This window comes from Ambystoma mexicanum, chromosome 12, assembly GCF_040938575.1.
Source record: "Ambystoma mexicanum isolate Mex_15411 chromosome 12, UKY_AmexF1_1, whole genome shotgun sequence".
Classification (NCBI taxonomy): domain Eukaryota; kingdom Metazoa; phylum Chordata; class Amphibia; order Caudata; family Ambystomatidae; genus Ambystoma; species Ambystoma mexicanum.
In genome coordinates this window covers 1,182,955,335-1,182,979,179 of record NC_090936.1, presented here as the reverse complement: position 1 = coordinate 1,182,979,179, position 23,845 = coordinate 1,182,955,335, and the positions used below count along the sequence as shown (strand labels likewise).

Below are 23,845 nucleotides of genomic sequence, written 5' to 3'. Positions count from 1 at the left end.
ATGGGGGCAACAAACAGATGACACAGGGACGAACACCAAGATTCAATGCAAAACCCTCTCGGAGAAGGTAAAACCCCTCATATGCAAATTGCGGACTACAAGCAACAATACCACTATGCCAGTCGCTTTGCAAACAAATTCTTGAAAATATATAAAGTGCAACATATTTAGCCAAATAGAAAGGATCATTCCGCACAGCTGACGCAAATCAAAGTGCATCGTGCAGATCACTGCGTTCTACAAATGAGAATACGTTATTACAAATGCTATGTGCGTGACCAAGCTATGAAGATTTGCTTGATCCTCCAACGTTAAAAGATATGCCATATCTTCTCTATAGTGTGAACGATTGCCCGCTAATACGATAAGCATCGTCCACCACTTCCTTAGTTGGTAATACCACGGACAGAACAATAAGAGCATTGAGACCTACTACGAGTCCCATGTCACAAGCACACAATGATGACCCAAAGTCGTGACCGTCCTGTTGGGAAATAGTGTCTTGTAAATTTAGCAGATTTGCTTGACTTTCTATATCTTGGATTTGGGATCAAATGTAAATCCTGGGGAGCCATTCCTGGACTCGTTCCCTGCAAGCAGCCCACCACGACTCTATATATTTGCAAGACTCTTAGTGTTCATCCAGTTTGCCCGGCAGCACTGGGCTTTAAGGATTTGCTTCTCGCAAGTTTTCTTTTCTACTGCACAATATGCATTCTCTCAGGCGGCTAAGCCACCGGCTCTTCCTGGTTTTGTTACATGGCACCAATTCTCACAAATGTCTCTACAAAGGGAATGGTCATCGCCCTACCAGAATTTCACCCATGCTACAGATCCATGATGCATCACCTTATCACCCTACCGAGCACACCACTGTTAGCAACCGACCTGTTAACCCCTTTGATTTTCCATGGAATTAGGAGGCTCACATATTTGTGGACCACACACTTCTGCTCCGTACACATTGTCTGACTTTTCCGAGTACACATTAAGTGCTGCTTTGAGGTACACACCACCCAGCTTCTTGTTTAAGGCAAGTATCGGTCCTGTGGATTGTTTCATCTTAATCTTGACATGAGTGAATTGAAAAACTCAGATAGAAGTAAAGCAAAGCCCCAGATAATTAAGACTGGGTTCCAACTCCTGGGGTGCGATTTCCCCAATAAATATGAGTTGAGGCAGCTTGCGATGGTCAACCACCATTATCTTTTATATGTAACCATTCATGGTTCTTCACAAAAAACAACAAACTGTGGAAATCTACAGAAAGGTTTTCTCTGCCGTTGCCATGAAACAACCCATGTCTCTTCTCCTTCTTAACATTTGAACTATGAAATGCTTGATATCTAGACATTTCTAAAATGCGAAGGATCTTTCAATGAAATTGCTGGAGCGTGGAGGGATACTGGAACATGGACCTGACGCAGGGAAATTTGGTGGCGCAGCAGTCGGCACGCCACCACCAGCTCTCTCTCCTTCACATTTCTATCACTGGGTGCAGTGACTTGTTCCAAGTCTAGTTAAAGGCAGCCTGGTCGTTTGTCACATTTAGCAGGTCACAATACAACCCACCATTGTTTAAGTAATGAAGGATGTTGGGACTGTTTGCTCGCGAGTGTCAATCCGGCCACCCGTGAAAACCAATGACCATTCTACAAAGCTAGCGGAGCAAGTTGACATTCTATTGAGAACTTTCTTCAAAGCAAAGTTGAATAGCACAACCTCTTCGCTGAATAGGTGCATGCAGTCAAAATTATCTTGACAAAATTCTGATTTGGTCAAATTCTTTCAGCGTCCCAAAGTACACCTCAACACAGTTTGATGATAGAGCAATATAGAGGTGTCTGGATTTATCCTAGTGCTTAAAGCTGCCGTGATTCTGTTTCTAAGCACTTCCCTGATTTGCAGGGAGATAAAGTGATTTGAGTAGGATCGCAAGATTTGGGTTACGATTTGGGCACAAAAACCAAGAGTAGCACTCACTTGTTCCCAATTCCAGAGTGAACAATTTAACCACTAGGACGCGTCTCTGTGTCGGAAATTGTGCACCCTGCCATGGATGTCATATCATCTCAATGTGGAACTGAGTGGTAATAACCGAAAAGAGCGCATCTTTGCAAACGTCAAGACACTGGACCTCATTATAAATTGGCCAGTACATGGTAAAAGTGCTGGTAACAATGTTTACTGGCACTTTAAGCAGACTGGCCAACTACAACTTTGCCGGTAGGGATGGAAAAGCTCAAAGCTGGAGGTAAATCTGACCCCTGCTGGCAACAAACTGCCGGTATTACTGGCACGGTAATACTGTTGTCGGTAATACCTGCAATATCCCACCATGGAGTTGTATTGGACTGCATTGAATGGGGATTTACCGCTTAAACCGGCACTTGTTATCTCCCGGTAATACCAGCAGACAAGTGTCGGTAACGGTATTAGCGTTTGCCGGCATCCCGCCGGAAATAACAGTGGAATACCAGCAAACGTGTCCCACTGTCATTTGCCCTGTGATTCTGGCCCTGTGCCCCCAGCAAAAAGGCAACTTTACTTATCCTGTCTGCAAGCTTTGACAGGCAAAGCGTGGGCCATCCCTGGGGCTATGGGACGTTTATCCGCCGGTGCAGCCTGCCAGAAAAGGGTTTATCGCTATTAGCAACCTGAGCTACAGTATGGGGTGCAGAGGCCCATGGAAGCACCGGATAAAGAGAAAAACAAGCATTGACAAAGCCAGCAGCTTTGACTTTTTGTTTAGGCATGGAGCAAGTATTTTCCATGCATTGTATAGTGGTACTACCTGGACATAAGATGGCAACAGCTGGAAAAAGGTGTGAGTAGCGGGGCATATTTACACAGTGCATGGCAAATACATATCTAATGGGTATACAAGAGCCAAAACTGTTGGCTTTGACAATGCTTGTTTTTAACATGAATTAAGTGCAGATGCAAGGACACACATATCCCGTATAAATGAAGTAGCTGAAGGCACAATCGGTTCGGGCATTTTTATCACAACAGACGCTCATTTCCAGCCGTAGTACAGCCAGGACCTTTCATAAGACTGCTTAGAAATAACACTCGTTTCACCTTAAAATTGCACATCGATCACTGGGAGCTGTTTCTGGCAGAGGGGCAGGATAGCATGGGAATGGCTGCAGGGGCTGGCATGGCCAGGGTCGCTCAATGGGTGGGTAAATAGCTGTACAACACCTACAGGCTGCGTATACCTCCTCACATTCCATCTCTGGCTTGCCTTTACTTCCCCATGCCAACAGTGTAGGCTTATAGCTAGCGCTTACAATGCCTGCTAATAGCCAACACTAAAAATCAGGCTGATATGAGCTACTGAAGCCTGAAATCTTCTTCTCCCTCTCTATATAAAGCAGAACATCTGTTAGTTTGTTCGTTATAAAATTCCCCACCTTTCCACCAATCTGCACCGAATTATGCATAGTTACCTGCCAGTCAGTTAGCACAGCGAACTGAGTGCTCGTTTATGACCTCTGTGTGTGACCTGCGGAAGCTGGTTTGAATCCTGGGTGGGGGGCCAACTCTGCCTTTCATCCTTCTGAGATCAATAAATTGAGTACCACATGGTGGGTGACGATATCAACTGTTATTACAGCGCTTTGATGCCCTAAGGTGAGCTAGCGCTATATAAAAACTGGTATTGTTAGGACCCTCCAGACATTACTGGCTGAATGACATTTGGACACCCAGCCCCTTTCCCCGGATTTCATTCCCTTCACACATGACACGGTTGCCTGAAATCAGAGAAACATAATTGTGGTCGTAGAAGGAGTGGACAAAGCTCATTTTAAGCGTCTCGGCACAAAGAATACAACTCAAATGTTAAAAACTGCATTTCAAGGCCTTGGGACACACTGTTTCTGAGATATTTGCACCACAAAGCACTGCACCACACCAGGGTGAGACGACAGGTGGGGACGAGCGCACAGAAGGTCCCAGTATGCTGGGCACGCCAACTGACGCCTCCCCTCCACGTCTGCTCCGTGGTATGTCAGCCAGCCGACACGCACCCATTCTCAGTGCAGTTTACTTCAGAGTGCAAAGCACATCAAGCGTTAAGTGACTGAGCAGCGGCCTACAGGATCATTGATTTTCAACAACTGATGAGTGTTATCATATCTGTCTACGGAACCTGCGCAGCGTACGGGTACTTTTTGCTAGTAGAAGATAAACAGTTAAAGTTTGCTGGTAAATAACATGTGGATTTTATCAGGGGAGTCTGGTGTTGGGCCTCACGTGGCTATTCTTTGAAGAAAAACCTCCACGAGTAGTGGCTGTTCGCAACCACTGCATTTTTCCAGTGTGTCACATTTCCATCGACTGCCTCTTCGGTGACGTAGAAGCTGAAAAATGTGAAGCACAGCCCAAAATAACCTCATTAATAGCCTTCTATTTATAGGGCCCACGCAATCCTGCCCCCCCCCCCCCGGGATCCTCTCTAGGCTACAGTCAATCGATGTCAGATATCACAGAACAGAACTACGGGAACAGAAGGTGAGGCGATGCGCGGAGCATTTATGCTGACTCCGCAATTCGACTCTGCGGTCCCATCAACATCCACCTGTGCTGCACTGGGGCTGCAGGCGCAACACCGCCTCCTCTTCTGCAGTCGCAGATTTAAGGCAAAGGCCCTGTAGGCAGGATTGGCAGAGGGCCGTGGGTAGGCGGAGCTTAGGGTGGGAGGAGTTAATAGCTATCACAAGTGCAACATTAATGAACTTCAGTGACACATGTTCCAGGTATTGCAACCCGTTAGCATCACTAATCACCTCCCTCTATAAATGTGGTGCTTGCTGGGCCGGCTAAAAGGAGGTGATCTCAGTGGGCGGCCCTGTGCAGCCTGGGCTGTTTGACCTTGAGGCGAGAGAGTCTGAGTAGGGGGGCACCCGTGGGCATCTGCCTTGAAGGGAGATATGAGGATGTGCTATAATGGTCACTGTGCACCCCAACATATGTCCGTCACAGCTACTCAAGTATGGAGGACGGGCACCGCGCAAAACAACGCGACGGGCGTGAGCGCTCCCCGTGCCAACCAACTTCACCAGAGAATGGAGCTTGTTACTCATGGAGGCACCCACACTTTGCGCTTTACACATAAATCCTCAAGTGTGTAGATATTCAAACTTGTTTTTGGTTCATATCTAAACATGCCACACATTGCTTTGTTCATTGCTAAGGATAACACTTATTTAAGCACGTGAATTGATGGTGCAAGGATTCTGATTATAGAGTGCCAGTGGGCTGATGTGCTTGTACAATGTTCTTTTTGATCTGTGATTTGAATCTTTCTCGATTTCCATCAAACCGGGGTCACCGCTGCCCTCGCTGTCCACCAGCCCGACAGACGCCCGGGGTCGGCTTCCCAGCACGGCTGCTCCCCAGCCAGCTGAGGCTCCAAACTGTTTGTAGATATATCTCTCCATCATATAGACTCTTGCTTTTGGAACAGCCTCTCACCGCCACCACCGCCACTCCGACTCAAGACCAGCCGCCAAAGTTTCACCAAGTCCACGAAGATGGACCTGCTTTGGACATCTTTTGATCTCTCACATCTGCGTGCCTCTTCTGCCCGGGAAAACCCTACCACCTCCATCCCGTCCTTCCAATCCACCCCCCATTCTGAAGCATATTATAGCATATTGAGATGCACCTGATGCAGCACACCATGTTTACACCACTAAGATGAAGCCTACAATCTGGCAAAGAGCAGGCCAGCTGCCTACCTGCTTGTGCACCACTGGTACCTCTAGCTGAACCTTTTGCAGCTTCTTGCTTGCAGTTTGGCTAGCAGTGGTTGTATATGCAGCTGACTTTTTGGCAGAAGCGCCAGGGCCGGAAAGTGACCTGGCGCATAATAGCCAAAACGATCCATTCGCTTTGGAGAAAGTGGTCCACCCTGGTGTTACCTTTGTCTTCTGGGTCTTTAGTCCTAAATATTCCCACTAAAAACCTAGAACTGTACGTCCCAGATGCAAAGTTAAAACCAGGACTGTGCTAGTGTCTCTCGAATGGAACACACAAGAAAAAGAGAGAGATTTAAGCAATGTAGCAAATGGAGACAGCATGCCCAAGAGGAGAAATGCAGATTGGGGTTCCAACTGGCAGGATCTGATGGAAATTCTCTTAAGAAGGCCTTTTCCAGAGGGAGCTGAATGCATAATCCTTTGCCAAGATAGAACCATATTGCCTGGGAGGGTTTTGGAAGCAGGGGAACATACTGAAAGGAAGTGCTTACTTGGAGGCGGTGCCTTGAGCTTAGGGTCCTTGCGGGTAGCGTGTCATGCAGTGGATGGGATGCAGAGTAACTCTTACACTAAATAATCAAACCAACTCAGGAAGATGACAAAGTCCATTTTACTGTTTTAATATCAATTGTCTAAAACAGGGAGTTACAACAGACGTCGCACAGCAATTTCTTTCTACGCATATTCAGCTCAACTCCACTTGTTTCATGCGAAACATACTTTTATAGTGAACATCCATCATACGTGACGTCATACTATGTGGCAAATACGAAAAAACTACCGGGGGAGTTGTGGTTGGCTAGAAAGGATCATCTAAGTATACTTTCTAGAAGGGGTTGGGTTTTGATTGGGTCTCTACAGTCATGTGGATAACTCATGCCCACCCCTAGTGAAAGTCATCTTTGACATTTATTAGATACACGGTAAATCACTGCCTCTCAAATTATAAGGCCCTTTGTTATATGGCCTTCTGGTTGGCAAGCTTGTGCCCTTCTGGAACATTCGGCTCACTAGCAGCACGTAAGCGAAACCTCAGGGGCCAGGAAGTGGACATGACGTTACCTCCCCACCCAACTAGCCCATCATCTCTCATCACCCATGCCTTCTGCCATGAAGATTGTCTTTGAACTTGGCCTTGCAAAGCATCCTTGTTTCTGAGAATATAAGGGAGTGTGAGCACGCTTCTCGAAAATCTATTTCCATCCTTGGCCCACGTGACGGGAGACCATGATCTGGTCTCTTTTTCAGCATTTGTCTTAAATTAATTAAGTTGACACTCATGGTGTTCTTTCTTTGCACCTTGACAAGAGATGATTCGGCTTCTCACGATTACTGCCTTCAGGAACAGATAACCAGTTCTTGGCTGCTTCAGCCTTTGACACCAGGCCAGACAGACCTTCTCGATTCTTTCACAATCCCAGCTGCTTTCTTTGCTGCTGCACAGCCTCAGCTTCTCTCTTCATGGGTCTGAGCTTACTAAAGTTGTGACACCAATGTCCAGCTTCTATATAATGGCGGCTTTGCCTGCAGTCTATTCACTACGTATAGCCAGCTTCTATGATCGCTTAATCTACTTGCGTTGCTGCATCTGTACAGTTATTGAACGGCTTGCTTTTTCTGCAGTGCTCTTCGCACATGCAATCTTCATTTCGCATATGAAAGGTTACTCGATTCTTTACTTCGCCATCAGATTCTGTAAGGTACATACATTCTCTTCTTCCGCCAGTCTTCTCAGTGCGTCACGCTCGTCTTTCGTGACGTCACCAACTTCTCTTTCTTTTATTTTCATATTCCTTCAGGGACCTCCTCCATGAGATTGTCATCTCGTTGGGGATACATCAGATAAGATTTTCACAAAGGTTCCCCACGGAATAGTCACAATTGCTGGTGGCACGAGATCCGGCTTCCAACATATTGGCGTGAAGGGGATGTGACTTCCTGCAGGGGTACTTTGCTGCTCCTCTACAGTGCCTTGAGCTGTTGAATTCCCAACCTGTTCTTGATCTTTAAAAGACAAGCCAGAAGCGAGTACATACCCCCAAGCATTTAGATACATGTCCCTGGAATTAATGATTTTGCAGGGGCCATTAAGTGAATTTTGGTAGACTACTGTTTACACGTTATGTCACTCAGTGGTCGAAGGGGGCGGGGAGGTTGGGAGCGGTACTCCTCTACTTTAAAAAAAAGTTTTACTATACTTTTATTTTAAAAAGAAACCGTTCTGGAATGGTTAACTTTTAAAATAAAAGTGTAGGAAGAAGTTTAAACTTGCACTTCAGTGCACTGCACTGAACGTTCCCTTAAACAGCAGGTGTGTTTGTTTGGGGGTTTGGATTGCACGTGAGAGGGGGAGTGGTGATGTGGTTCATGGGGAGCAGGGCAGGCCAGGGGGGAACATAGTTCCACTTTCGTACACTTTGACCACTGATGTCACTAAAAGGGGAATGGGCTTGTAAATTAAACTTTGTGGAAGTACATTTAAAATAGTTTGTCCTAGAATCCATAATGATGCTCAGCAGTTTTGTCTCTGACAGTAACCAAGTGTTTCTTAGTTCCCTGGGTTTTCACAGGAGCAAATTCTGTCTGGGTGTGGGACCACTCAGACTTTCAGGAATGAATACATTTCTCGAGCATTGAAAACCATAGTTTATATTTAAGAAATGTCCTGAGTAGAACCTTCTACTCCCGAAAGTGGAACAGGAAGGAGGTTAGTGTCTTCCCTTCTTTTTCCAAAATATAGTGTCAATTTAAAGAAACATATTTATTCCAAATACTGTTGCCTAGAAATAGAAGGTTTCTGCTTTAAGTGGACTTCTAATGCCAATGAAAATGAAGTTGTTGATTAATCTTCTATTTCACTTTTTATGATCTCATGCTTGAGTGGTCCTTTAGCACATCAAGATATTTTGCTCCCCAAAGGAAATTCGCTCCCCCAAACACAATACCTTAGAATAACTGCAACCAAGTCAACCTGTCCAAATATTCTTGTTTCTATGTGCAAGCTAGAAGCCAGTGGTGTTCGACATTCTAGTGTTATCAGATGCAGACAATTAAACTCAATATTTGTCTCTGATACCAACAATTTCCGATAGTTTCGGTGAAAACCAAGTGAATTGTATTGTTGTAAAATGTTTTCTAAGAATGCTTTTTGTCTTTTTGAATGTGATCAAAGATGACAATTTGGTTATTTTTAAGAGGATTTCACTCTTTTGTCTAGAATAATGATTTAGATTTGATTTTGTACATATTGATGTCTGTGTGCCTTGTGCATGTACACAAGGGCAATATAATAGCAGGCAAGTTGTGTTTCTTTTGTGCAGACAAGCTGCCTGTATTTATGTGGAATACTGGGAGTGACTTTCCCAGCAGTGAAAGTGAGGAGATCACCTTTAATAGACATACTATTTTGATTAGAAACAGCCTGTTTCATGTCCCAGATTGTGAGGGTGGAATTGCTGTGGTCGGGTTTAGCAGGGATATTTCTCTATAACAAGAATCAAACATTAGAAATGTAAATGTACTACACGAATAGAATTAATTACGAGCTGATCCGCGCACAGCACATCCTCATTCATGGTTACTTTGCCAATGCCTGCAGAGAGGGGTAATGTTTGGAACAAGCAGTACAGGCCTCAGGAGACTCCATTCCAAGATGGCCTCCAGAATGGAAAGCAATAACTATGGACTGATGGCGTTGGATTCATTTCAATTTCTGCTTTTTTATTTCCCAGCCAAAAACATTTTTTAAGTGCTAGTTTTCCATAGTCTTGTGTATTGATCCTATTAGCTGCCCCGTTGGATGACCGTCTCTGCATACTTGGGCTTGTGGGACATCTTCTTAGGTCAGTGTTTCGCCCATATTTCTTTTACAGAATTAGTCTGCTTCTTCTCAAAATGTAGCGGGTGCTTTTTCTGCTCTTCAGCAGCAGCTTCTTAGCTTGCCAGAGTCTCCTGAGAACCCTCTGTGTGATCAGCTCTTGCTCTAGTCCTGTTGTAAAATGGCGACTGCCATCTGCGTGATCAGCTCTTACTCTAGCCCTGTTGTAAAATGGCGACTTATTATTACATATGTGGGTTGCCCTCAATAATCTGAAACCTAATCACTCAGCCATTCAAACAATTATAGGCTGTGTAAAGTCTAATAAGTGACATCTATCCAACATTTAAAATATTATATTTTAATTCATTTGCTAAACAGCACAAGTATCAAAAAACATTTTACCAAAAAATGCATTTACATCACATAAAAGATATACAATGTTTAAAAATGGTGATTTCACCACACATTCAAGTTAAACAAATACTTGAAAACACACAACAGTAGCAAACTCAATTTTTCTTATTTCCTACTGTGTACAACAACTTGGCCCGACTTATATAAGTTTCTGTCCTGGATGTTATTAGTAACTGGACATTCTTCAGGGGCAGAAAATTGCCTTGTGCTTCTCGTAGACTACTTTGTATGGTTCCGGTTTCTATAGTTGGGGGTACATACAAAACATACAAATTACTACATTGGCATAACTGGTTCTTTTACTTAACCTAGCCAAACCTAATCACCATTAGGATGCATCAAGTTATATACCTTATAAAATACTAGTGCTTCAAACTTGTAACCAATAAATGTTATACAGGTTTATATGACAATCACAATTCTTGTCCTTCACCATTAACAGTGGTTTGGAGAGAGACAGCCCACATCTTACCACATTCTCTACTGTCATCATCAAAAACATTGTGCTTGCTAACGTCTATTCTAATCATTGGGCACATATCTCTATTCTGAAAGCCTAAATAAATAGTCCAAAACCAGTCTTATAGGGCATACCCTCATCTTGGTTCCAATACTGACTGTTCTCTCTTGTAGGCACAGTATTTAGGATCTTTTCCAACCCAAATCAGGGTTATGCATTCACCATGCGGTGTACGCTCTGTTAAAAAACACACAGAACACTCTGTAAGTTCTTATTTTTGAGGTTACAGCCTAAAAAAGGGGGAAACCAAGGGAGAGAAAAACAATCCTACCTTCGTATCCCTCAGTTATAAAGTGTAGTTACTTCCTGGGGTCTACGGTCTTGTAAAGGCGCTTCCAGAAACTAATTTCTACTCCACATTGTAGCCCTCTGTGGGACAAATGGCTTCCCTATAATGGGAATATAACGAAAAAAACATACACCCTTAAATACTCAATATACACAGGGGCAAAATTGTAAATTCTGGACCTCACATGTGCCCCTTGTAGGCACTCTAGCTTACCTCTTTTAATGCTGAAAAAACGGAATCCCATGTGCCGTTCGTTATTGTCCTGCTGGCACTTTCACAACGCGGGCCGTTCTATTTATATCTCGCACAGCGATCTAGCGCGCATAGATGACGTCATCGCGTCAGACGTGACGCGATGACATCATCGCGTCGCCGTCGCTGGAAAATGCGACGTTGCCATTAGCAACCCGCAACAATGCCACTGGTAAACAAGGCTCTTGTAGGTTGTTACATTCATTTAAAAGAAAAGGGAGGAAAAAAGGTAAAAATAATTCTCTCCATTAATACCGTGATGCAATTATTGCATCCACCGGCAAATGAGCACACAGACCCTATCTACTATATAAAGATATCTCAGCTATCTGTATAGGTAGGCGTTGGGAAAAAAACCAGACCCATGCAGACAATTACCCTACACTTGATGATATTAATTATTCAATATAGCCAGGTACACATCTCCCTATTCTGTGTCACACTCCGGGGAAGATCATATATACTAACTAGTTCCCCGACCACGTGGTTTCCTGACATGGATTCCAAGATATAAATCCTTTTTTGAAAATGTGTCTTGATAGGAAATGCCACCAGACCATGCATGACACGACCGATAATATTAGATACACACAAATAATTCATTTGATGTTGTGCCATTCAATATTTTCATTAAGTCCTATTACATGGCTATTAGTTAGAAATATCAATTTCTGTACCAAATTCAACGGTTTTCTATTGATATCTTCCTGTGTTTTCCCCTTTTACTTTCTTAAGGATACACCATTCAAAATCCATAAAAGAATGGCCCTTCTCCTCAAAATGTTTCACCAGAGGGGCTTTCTCAACATGGTTTCTAAGACAGCTCTTGTGTTCTATCATGCGTGTCTTGCATCTTCTGTTGGTTTTACCTATGTACAATAAGGCACACGGGCATCTAATCATATAGATCACATTATCAGTCTGACAATTAGTATGTTCCCTCATTTGCCATTCTGATTTTAAACCCAGATTCACAGAAGTCATTTTTCGTGTAAGGGGGCACATAATGCAATCACCACAAGGATGATGTCCTACAATCCTGGGTAATCCCCATAATGTGCTCTGTCTCACTTCAGTGCTACGAGTTTTGTGCACATCATTCCTCATTACTAAGTTGCGAATGTTGGTACTTTTCTTAAAAGCCACTAGAGGAGGTGGAATGGTCATTAACTTTTTCCAATTCTTATGGATGATGTTCTTGACTTTGTAAGAAATATTGCTAAAGGTGTTTACGAATACTAATGGTCTCTCTACAATGTCTCTATTTTTCTTTTCAAACAAAGCTTCTCGATGATTATTAAAAGCTCGTTTCGCGGATTGTTTAGCAATCTTGGCTGGGTACCCTCTTTCTGTAAGTTTGTTAATCAAAATGTTGGCCCCTTCTTCATAGTCTGACCTAGTGCTACTATTGCGTTTGAGGTGCAGAAATTGCCCGACGGGCAGATTGTCACGCACATGTTTGGCATGATGACTGCCATAATGCAGTAATGCATTCTTATCGGTACTTTTTACAAATGGTTTGACCCACAATTGATTGTCTCTTTGATAAATAGTCAAATCTAAATAATTAACTTCATTGGAACTCATAGAAGCTGTGAATTTCAGGTGCCTGTTTTGATTGTTCAGCCACACCACAAAATTATTAGCTTCTTCGACTGTTCCATGCCATACCATGAAGACATCATCAATATATCGCAACCACTGAGATATTTGTTGTCTAAAAGGATTGACCCCAGAGTAAATGACGGTTTGTTCCACCATATCTACATAAAGGTTTGCTAAATTAGGGGCCATTGCTGCACCCATGGCGGTGCCTTCCACTTGCATATAATATTGGCCCATAAATTGAAAAAAGTTTTTAGTAAGGGCCATTTCGGCACAACATATAATGAAAGCATTACTACCGGATGGTTATCCTCACGTTTAAGCAGGGTTTCCTCCACTACTTCTAACGTGGCTCTTTGGGGAATGTTAGTGTATAACGATTGTATGTCTAGACAGATTAATACATCAGTAGTTGGATCAAAAATAAGTCCTTCAATTTTTACAATAGCATCTCTTGTGTCCTGCACATAGCTCTTCATTTTGTTGACAAAAGGACGTAGATAACAATCTACATATTTGGACAATGGTTCCAAAATGGAGTTTACGCCTGAAACAATCGGCCTACCCGGAGGTTTATCATTGTTTTTATGGATTTTGGGCAAAATGTAAAATATCGGGGTTCTCGCTGTTTCTCGGGTGAGGTAGTCACCTTCCTGTTTACTGATAAACTGTTGGTCGACAGCTTTATCAACCTTTTCCCTTATCTGTTTGTTAATAGCGGGACTAGGATCTTGTTCAATTTTGCGGTAGCTGTTATTGTCTGCCAATAACCTATCACATTCATCCACATAATCTTTTTTGTTTAGAATAACAATGGCGCCGCCCTTGTCCGCCTGTCTAATCACTATTTTCTCATCGTTACCCAGATTGCGTCACATAGTGATTTCTGATTGACTTAGGTTGGAATTTTTAGGCGTCCCTTTCTTTTCTAATTTCTGTATCTCCCGGAGTACCTTTTTTTCAAAAACCAATGATTCCGGGGAATAAGTGTGCTGGGGAGGGCAAAGAGTAGATGGATTTCTCAAACCACTATTCGTTTCGTTTTCTGCCCTTCGACAGGTGCTCCGAAGTTATAATCCTTCATTACATACCGAAAAGCGTTTTCATGTCCAAAACTGGCTAGATCTTTTTTGAGCCTTTTAATTCTGTCTGCACTGGATTCTATTTTGAATTCTGCATTTCCTTCATGTGCGCTTCTAATTTGGTTTTGAAGCTTTCAATGTCGAAGTTCTTTTTCATTTCTTCTTCTAATGTGTTTAGGTTCACCATGATCTTTTTTGTGGTTTCTTGGGCTGTTTCAATGATTAATATTAACATTAATTAATCATTAGAAGAAGAAATGGAAAAGAACTTCGACATTGAAAGCTTCAAAACCAAATTTTTTTCGGTATGTAATGAAGGATTATAACTTCGGAGCACCTGTCGAAGGGCAGAAAACGAATCGAAGAGTGAGGTTCAGGAACACTTCCTATAGCTCCAGCGAGGAAGGTGGTACATCCAATGATAATGAAGATACTAATGGGGGTGGACAGAGAGGAAGAAATACAAATGTCCCTCCACAAAGAGGCCGTAATACTAGAGGGAACGAGGGTACAAGAAATGGATCGAGACGCCCCCCTTTTTTAGGCAGAGGGAACAGCCGGCAAGATTGGTCAATGGACCGAATGCAAACACGCAGTTACCGGGGCTGGTAGTGAACTTATCTAGTAAGATTCTTACTAAAGAAGAGGAACGGTGCCTTAATAAAGGTTTAAATTTTGTGGTGTCGAAGTATCACAATCCTTTTGAGTTTAGATTGGAATTTAATGCTTTTATGCGGAAGGTACATTTAAAAGAGTTTTTTGAAGACAAACCAGCTAGTATTTATACCAACTATAGTGGTTTGAGAAATCCATCTACTTTTTGCCCTCCCCAGCACACTTATTCCCCGGAATCATTGGTTTTTGAAAAAAAAAAGGTACTCCGGGAGATACAGAAATTAGAAAAGAAAGGGACGCCTAAAAATTCCAAACTAAGTCAATCAGAAATCACTATGTGACGCAATCTGGGTAACGATGAGAAAATAGTGATTAGACAGGCAGACAAGGGCGGCGCCATTGTTATTCTAAACAAAAAAGATTATGTGGATGAATGTGATAGGTTATTGGCAGACAATAACAGCTACCGCAAAATTGAACAAGATCCTAGTCCCGGTATTATCAAACAGATAAGGGAAAAGGTTGATAAAGCTGTCGACCAACAGCTTATCAGTAAACAGGAAGGTGACTACCTCACCCGAGAAACAGCGAGAACCCCGATATTTTACATTTTGCCCAAAATCCATAAAAACAAGGATAAACCTCCGGGTAGGCCGATTGTTTCAAGCGTAAACTCCATTTTGGAACCATTGTCCAAATATGTAGATTGTTATCTAAGTCCTTTTGTCAACAAAATGAAGAGCTATGTGCAGGACACAAGAGATGCTATTGTAAAAATTGAAGGACTTATTTTTGATCCAACTACTGATGTATTAATCTGTCTAGACATACAATCGTTATACACTAACATTCCCCAAAGAGCCACGTTAAAAGTAGTGGAGGAAACCCTGCTTAAACATGAGGATAACCATCCGGTAGTAATGCTTTCATTATATGTTGTGCCGAAATGGCCCTTACTAAAAACTTTTTTCAATTTATGGGCCAATTTTATATGCAAGTGGAAGGCACCGCCATGGGTGCAGCAATGGCCCCTAATTTAGCAAACCTTTATGTAGATATGGTGGAACAAACCGTCATTTACTCTGGGGTCAATCCTTTTAGACAACAAATATCTCAGTGGTTGCGATATATTGATGATGTCTTCATGGTATGGCATGGAACAGTCGAAGAAGCTAATAATTTTGTGGTGTGGCTGAACAATCAAAACAGGCACCTGAAATTCACAGCTTCTATGAGTTCCAATGAAGTTAATTATTTAGATTTGACTATTTATCAAAGAGACAATCAATTGTGGGTCAAACCATTTGTAAAAAGTACCGATAAGAATGCATTACTGCATTATGGCAGTCATCATGCCAAACATGTGCGTGACAATCTGCCCTTCGGGCAATTTCTGCGCCTCAAACGCAATAGTAGCACTAGGTCAGACTATGAAGAAGGGGCCAACATTTTGATTAACAAACTTACAGAAAGAGGGTACCCAGCCAAGATTGCTAAACAATCCGCGAAACGAGCTTTTAATAATCATCGAGAAGCTTTGTTTGAAAAGAAAAATAGAGACATTGTAGAGAGCCCATTAGTATTCGTAAACACCTTTAGCAATATTTCTTACAAAGTCAAGAACATCATCCATAAGAATTGGAAAAAGTTAATGACCATTCCACCTCCTCTAGTGGCTTTTAAGAAAAGTACCAACATTCGCAACTTAGTAATGAGGAATGATGTGCAGAAAACTCAGAGCACTGAAGTGAGACAGAGCACTTTATGGGGATTACCCAGGATTGTAGGACATCATCCTTGTGGTGATTGCATTATGTGCCCCCTTACACGAAAAATGACTTCTGTGAATCTGGGTTTAAAATCAGAATGGTAAATGAGGGAACATACTAATTGTCAGACTGATAATGTGATCTATATGATTAGATGCCCGTGTGCCTTATTGTACATAGGTAAAACCAACAGCAGATGCAAGACACGCATGATAGAACACAAGAGCTGTCTTAAAAACCATGTTGAGAAAGCCCCTCTGGTGAAACATTTTGAGGAGAAGGGCCATTCTTTTATGGATTTTGAATGGTGTATCCTTAAGAAAGTAAAAGGGAAAACACAGGAAGATCTCAATAGACAATTGTTGAATTTGGAACAGAAATTGATATTTCTAACTAATAGCCATGTAATAGGACTTAATGAAAATATTGAATGGCACAACATCAAATGAATTATTTGTGTGTATCTAATATTATCGGTCGTGTCATGCATGGTCTGGTGGCATTTCCTATCAAGACACATTTTCAAAAAAGGATTTATATCTTGGAATCCATGTCAGGAAACAACGTGGTCAGGGAACTAGTTAGTATATATGATCTTCCCCGGAGTGTGACACAGAATAGGGAGATGTGTACCTGGCTATATTGAATAATTAATATCATCAAGTGTAGGGTAATTGTCTGCATGGGTCTGTTTTTTTCCCAAAGCCTACCTATACAGATAGCAGAGATATATTTATATAGTAGATAGGCTCTGTGTGCTCATTTGCCGGTGGATGCAATAATTGCATCACAGTATTAATGGAGAGAATTATTTTTACCTTTTTCCCTCCCTTTTCTTTTAAATGAATATAACAACCTACAAGAGCCTTGTTTACCAGTGGCATTGTTGCGGGTTGCTAATGGCAACGTCGCAATTTCCAGCGACGGCGTTGTGCGACGTGATGACATCATCGCATCACGTCTGACGCGATGAGGTCATCTATGCGCGCTAGATTGCTGTGCGCGATATGAATAGAACGGCCCGCGTTGTGAACGTGCCAGCAGGACAATAACGAACTGCACATGGGATTCCGTTTTTTCAGCATTAAAAGAGGTAAGCTAGAGTGCCTACAAGGGGCACATGTGAGGTCCAGAATTTACAATTTTGCCCCTGTGTATATTGAGTATTTAAGGGTGTATGTTTTTTTCGTTATATTCCCATTATAGGGAAGCCATTTGTCCCACAGAGGGCTACAATGTGGAGTAGAAATTAGTTTCTGGAAGCGCCTTTACAAGACCGCAGACCCCAGGAAGTAACTACACTTTATAACTGAGGGATACGAAGGTAGGATTGTTTTTCTCTCCCTTGGTTTCCCCCTTTTTTAGGCTGTAACCTCAAAAATAAGAACTTACAGAGTGTTCTGTGTGTTTTTTAACAGAGCGTACACCGCATGGTGAATGCATAACCCTGATTTGGGTTGGAAAAGATCCTAAATACTGTGCCTACAAGAGAGAACAGTCAGTATTGGAACCAAGGTGAGGGTATGCCCTATAAGACTGGTTTTGGACTATTTATTTAGGCTTTCAGAATAGAGATATGTGCCCAATGATTAGAATAGACGTTAGCAAGCACAATGTTTTTGATGATGACAGTAGAGAATGTGGTAAGATGTGGGCTGTCTCTCTCTCCAAACCACTGTTAATGGTGAAGGACAAGAATTGTGATTGTCATATAAACCTGTATAACATTTATTGGTTACAAGTTTGAAGCACTAGTATTTTATAAGGTATGTACTTGATGCATCCTAATGGTGATTAGGTTTGGCTAGGTTAAGTAAAAGAACCAGTTATGCCAATGTAGTAATTTGTATGTTTTGTATGTACCCCCAACTATAGAAACCGGAACCATACAAAGTAGTCTACGAGAAGCACAAGACAATTTTCTGCCCCTGAAGAATGTCCAGTTACTAATAACATCCAGGACAGAAACTTATATAAGTCGGGCCAAGTTGTTGTACACAGTAGGAAATAAGAAAAATTGAGTTTGCTACTGTTGTGTGTTTTCAAGTATTTGTTTAACTTGAATATGTGTGGTGAAATCACCATTTTTAAACATTGTATATCTTTTATGTGATGTAAATGCATTTTTTGGTAAAATGTTTTTTGATACTTGTGCTGTTTAGCAAATGAATTAAAATATAATATTTTAAATGTTGGATAGATGTCACTTATTAGACTTTACACAGCCTATAATTGTTTGAATGGCTGAGTGATTAGGTTTCAGATTATTGAGGGTAACATGTTGTGTTGAGGAAATAGGTATATGTCCCTTCTTTTGATTAAATAAATAGTAAAATGGCGACTGCCATCTGCATGATCAGCTCTTGCTCCAGTGTTGTTGTGAAATGGTGACCACCATCTACGTAATCAGCTCTTACTCTAGCCCTTTTGAAAATGGCGACTGCCATCTAAGAGTTTTTGCAGCTGTTTTACTTTTTCTTCTATTTTTCACATTGTCCGGCGTCTCTCCTTCTAGGTGCCCCAACCGCTCTCTGTTTTACATGCAGGTGCTAAGAGGGGCATACAAACGGCTGCCCTTTCCCTACATATTTACAACAAAAAGAAAAGGTGCATCGTTGGTTGCAACGGCCCATAATAGATACCTGCATTAAGATGGCGTCTGCACAAGCTCGCAGGCCTGGCACAGGGTTTGAATTCAAAAGTCCATTTTGAACAGGTGACAAGAAGCATTGGTTGTCATAAGTAGAAAATGCAAATGAAATCCGCATGACCGCTGATGTGTTCTCAGCTCCAGTCTGACATGTTTTACCCATATTTCAAAGAAACTGGAATGTTTTATGAACTATATTTAGGAATTACAAAGTAAGGCCACCGAACATGAATGTTCAACAGCTGTTTCAGTCAGTGGTTCTAAACTTCGGGTATGGTAGTTTACCACTGTGCCCCACACACATCACTAGACAGCTCAATGGCAATAGTTGACTAATGCTTATAACTGCTTGTATCAAAGATGGCTGTATGAATTACAGAGCAATGAAATGTTCAGATTGCAGGGAAAGGTACGTGGCTTAGCAAGTGAGTATGATCAGCGAGAACGTGCTTGATGGAAAGCAGTCTGGTCAGAAGAGGATTGTATGGGAGGATACAGTATTTCAAGATTATTAATGTCACTGGCACACGCTGTATACTTTGATGAAACCAAGGGCCAGAACATTATCAAAGTCATATGGAAACGCTTCAGCAGAGGGTCATGATAACTATGCTATCAACGCCAAAAGGATAAGATATAACAACTAGACTATGCTAACAGCCTTTATCAGGGTCTCTCTGATAAGCATATCATATGCCTCCGTTAGACCCAAAATGCAGCGGGCAGAGCTCTAACATGTACCCTTCTCCCCTTCCTTGGATACTGTCTGTGAGGAAGCACAACCGACCTCTGACCCTAGACTCTGTAAGCCCCCTCCACCTGTTCATACTATGTATAGTAACAACTGTGTATCTATGTAACTGAGTAACTTACCTGCTTCCTGTCTTATTCTGTACAAACTGCCTGTTCCACTGTCTTACCTTCTACTTTTGTATAAATGTATGTTTGTACAGCATTGTAACCTCAACTGAACAACCTTCTTGATGCTTGTGGCGCGCATTACAAATTTTAAAACAAACCAACAAACAAGCATTAAGTTGAAGTCTCTTTGTTTGGTCCATTGCGCGCTACACGGCTCTGCGCCTCCTTTTCTGTGCCAGAAATTAAAAGTGTACCATCCGTTTAGGCCTCTTTGCTCTGCCATCCTCAGATTTTTGGTGAACACAAGGTACCCTCACAGTCACCTCGGAGATCACTCATTTTTGCGACAAAGACAGTTGTATGGCCTTGTCAAGAGAAAGCGTGAAACCCACTGGGTCAGGATCAGGGTCCGTACCAGGGAGCCAGCCAGAGTCCATCCATGTGCCAGTATGTTAGCATGCAGACCCTTGTCCCCAGCCTTGCCTTCTAAAATAGGTGCTCGCCAGTGTTTCGGTGCTTCCTTTAGGGAATCTATGCCTGAAGCTGCAGACGAAAGCCCACAACTGAAAAAAGGGGAAAGAGCCACTGAGGAGAACCATAAACTAAGGGAAGCCACAAACTACAGAGCGAGTCCCGCCACGGGGAACAAAGGAAGAGGCCAGGCCGGGGGATGTACAATGCAGATGCCGGCACCACACAACTGGGTGAACAAGAAGCCGGATTTATAGGTGGCAGCACGGGAATGACTACCAAGAGTTGTGGGCAAGTCCACACAGTATATGAAGCCCTCCTAGACCACTGGCGACTAAATAGAGCAATCAGCCCACCCTCCCCAACCGGACATACCAGGAGACCACTTGGGGAAGGAAGCCAAAACACAAGGAGATACATCGGTCCACCTTCAACGCAATCAATAATGCACGGTGAGGCCGGGCAGAGGAAGGGGCGGGCTTAGCCCCCTTCTCATGCATTTTGTTATTGGTATTTGGTCTTTTCTATAGAGCTCATGTTGTGAAGGGTGACCTCTTGGTGGAAGATCTAGAACAAGTAGGTTTTTGGTGCGGATCTCAATTCAAGATAGTTGGCCTCCTGGTGAAGATGGGTGGGGAGTGAGTTCCAGGCTCTGGCTGCGGTCACAGCCATGGAACCCCCCACCCCCCCCAGTAGACAATTGGATGGATGGGTGGTAAAGACTGAATGTAGATAAGGTGGGAGTGACCCACAGAAGCTATGGTGTGCATAGTTGAGTATCTTGAAGGTAATGTGGTCCTTAACTGGGAGCCAGTGAAATTGACGATGGAGGGGTGAGGCATGATCTTGTCTTGAGCCACCTGTGACGATGTTCACAATTCTGTTCTGTAGAATTTGAAGGTGTAATATTGGTTTTTTTGTGACCCTCCTCCTAAGAGTCTATTGCAATAGTCAATATTTGCCCCTACAATGGCCCTGGATATGATGGCAAGGCGTTGTTGGTCAATGAATGGCCTAATTTTCCAGAAGAGTCTTATGTAATAAGCGCAGAATGATGAAATTTGGTTGATTTTCACCACATATACCCGCCCTGGGGGCGGGAACCAGAACTTGATTGACTCGGGAGAGCTGGCCAATTTTCCAGAGAAGGAAGTGGATTTAAGTAGGGAACTTGAAACAGGAAGTGTGGTTTATCCGGGTGAGGTCAGTAGGTGAGGTGGAGGTAGAACAAGAGACCAGGAGGAGGAAGGAGGAGGCAGCGGTACGTGGAGGAGATTTCTGCAGCAGGTGACATATTGGTTTAGGAATAAGAGTGGTTCTGCAGCGCGAGTGTGTGTTTGTGAGGTGACTGAGTAGAGTAAGGTAGTGTAAGGAGTGCACCTGAAGCGGATGGTACAAAGTGGAAGAAGGGTGTTTGAGTAGTAGAGGTGGGAGGCTAGCAACAGTGGGGGGAGGAGAGTAATAGTTGGAGAGGAGGAGATTAATATTGGGAGGAGGAGATTAATAGTTGGAGGGGAGAGCAGAAGTGGGAGGAGTAGAGAAATAGTGGGTGGAGGAGAGTAATGGCACGAGGAGGAGAGTAACAGTGGGAGGAGATTAATAGCGGGAGGAAGAGGGTAGAAGTTGGAGGAAGAGAGCAGACGTAAGAGGAGGAGAGTAGAATTGGGAGGAGGAGAGTAATGGTAGGAGGAAGAGAGTAGTGGTGGAGGAGGCGATTAATTGCGGGAGGAGGAGGGTAGAAGTGGGAGGAAGAGTGCAGATGTGGGAGGAGGAGAGTAGAATTGGGAGGAGGAGATTGGTGGCGGGAGGAGGAGAATAGGAGTGGAAGGAGAGGTGAGATCAAGGTGTGGAGGCAAGAGTTCGAGGGAGTGGGCCATGGGAGGGACAGAAGAGTGTTGGGTGGAGTAAGGTAGAGGGTGAGACAGTAAGAGTAGAAGGAAGACGTACGCATGGGTGTCAGTGAACAAGTGCAGATCCAATTGAGTAAGTGCACGTCTCTTCCCAAAACTGGTAGAACACCAACATCTGGATAGAGTAGGCACAGCCAGTTAGTCCTTGAGGCAGTTTAAAGGGCCATGGTCTTACAGAGTTGGCAACTACACAGTAGGGGTTGCTGGTCGGTAGTACTGACCTGGGGTGATGAAAGCCTGGGATAGGGAGGACATCCCAAGGCAGACGAGAGAGGGATGGCCCTAGGGCTCATGAGAGAGAAGGATGCCCCTAGGGCTCATGAGAGAGAAGGATGGCCCTAGGGCTCATGAGAGAGAAGGATGGCCCCAGGGATTATGAGAGAGAAGGATGGCCCTAGAGCTCATGAGAGAGAAGGATGGCCCTAGGGATTATGAGCGAGAATGATGGCCCTAGGGATTATGAGAGAGAAGCATGGCCCTAGGGCTCATGAGAGAGAAGGATGGCCCTAGGGATTATGAGAGAGAAGGATACCCCTGGGGCCCATGAGAGAGAAAGATGGCCCTAGGGCTCATGAGAGAGAAGGATGGCTCTAGGGCTCATGAGAGAGAAGGATGGCCCTAGGGATTATGAGAGAGAAGGATGGCCCTAGGGCTCATGAGAGAGAAGGATGGCCCTAGGGATTATGAGAGAGAAGGATGGCCCTAGGGATTATGAGAGAGAAGGATGGCCCTACGGCTCATGAGAGAGAAGGATGGCTCTAGGGATCATGAGAGAGAAGGATGGCCCTAGGGCTCATGAAAGAGAAGGATGGCCCTAGGGATTATGAGAGAGAAGGATGGCCCTAGGGCTCATGAGAGAGAAGGATGGCCCTAGGGATTATGAGCGAGAAGGATGGCCCAAGGGCTCATGAGAAAGAAGGATGGCTCTAGGGCACACAAACTGAAATAACAACCCTTGCACCGTCCTTGAGTCTAAGAATAATTTGTGTACATCACCTTTGACCTTCTCCATTCAGGCATGCAACCGGTTGGAATCTAATCCCACCTCTTTATGTCATATGTATGCTGTTCTTCTCTTTGGATGCAAGCTAAACACATGTCTCCTCTCAAAATATCTATGATCTGTTACAGGTGACCTACATCAGCATATTATGTAGTCTGCCTTAGCGCCAAGAAATCCTCTTGGTACCATTAGCACGCTTTACACATGTGCTAGAACAAAATGCAACATAACATGTCCTGCCAGCCAGTTTTCTCTCCTCAACTGTTTCATCTGCTTGTATCCACATTTGCAATATTTATGCGGACTCTTGTCATTTTTATCCTAAAAATAACTATAGTAGCAACTTTGGGGACAGGACCCGGATATCACTTATTAGTATTTGTGAAGATCCCTTCGTTAACGTTACAGTCCTATTATTCAGCAGCATAATCCCCAACACCACCACCACTTTGAACCAAGCCCCAGGCTATTAAACGTGGCCTCAGATGAATGTTTGGCGCAATCGGTTAGGCGTTCGGCTGTTAACTGCAAGGTTGGTGGTTCAAGCCCACCCAGGGACGCATATTATTAAAATCTTGACACTTTAAGGTTTTAAAAAACACATTTGACAATATTTATTTAAAATGAACATGCCTACCTTGGAATTGAAGGTCACGTACTTCGGTGTACACATCTCCTCGATTGTGGCTTTATCCAGTGGTGTGCCGTGCATGGTGCCATTCACTTCTGGTAATGGACAAGGGATCTGAAACTTTTTATAGATGACCTACAAGGAAAAGGAAACCAGTTGCTACTCGAGACAGTATTATTTCA

The 23,845-nt window shown here is 43.2% G+C and overlaps 1 protein-coding gene across 5 annotated transcripts in view; it reads right to left on the bottom strand.

Moving 5' to 3' along the window:
• Positions 1-23,845, bottom strand: part of SLC38A1 (solute carrier family 38 member 1) — a 697,300-nt gene that overhangs the window by 128,222 nt on the left and 545,233 nt on the right. For all 5 annotated transcript variants that reach the window (XM_069629833.1, XM_069629835.1, XM_069629832.1 and 2 more), the window contains one exon: positions 23,670-23,798. In XM_069629833.1, coding sequence (XP_069485934.1) covers positions 23,670-23,798 — 129 coding nt within the window. The remainder of the gene's footprint in view (positions 1-23,669; positions 23,799-23,845) is intronic.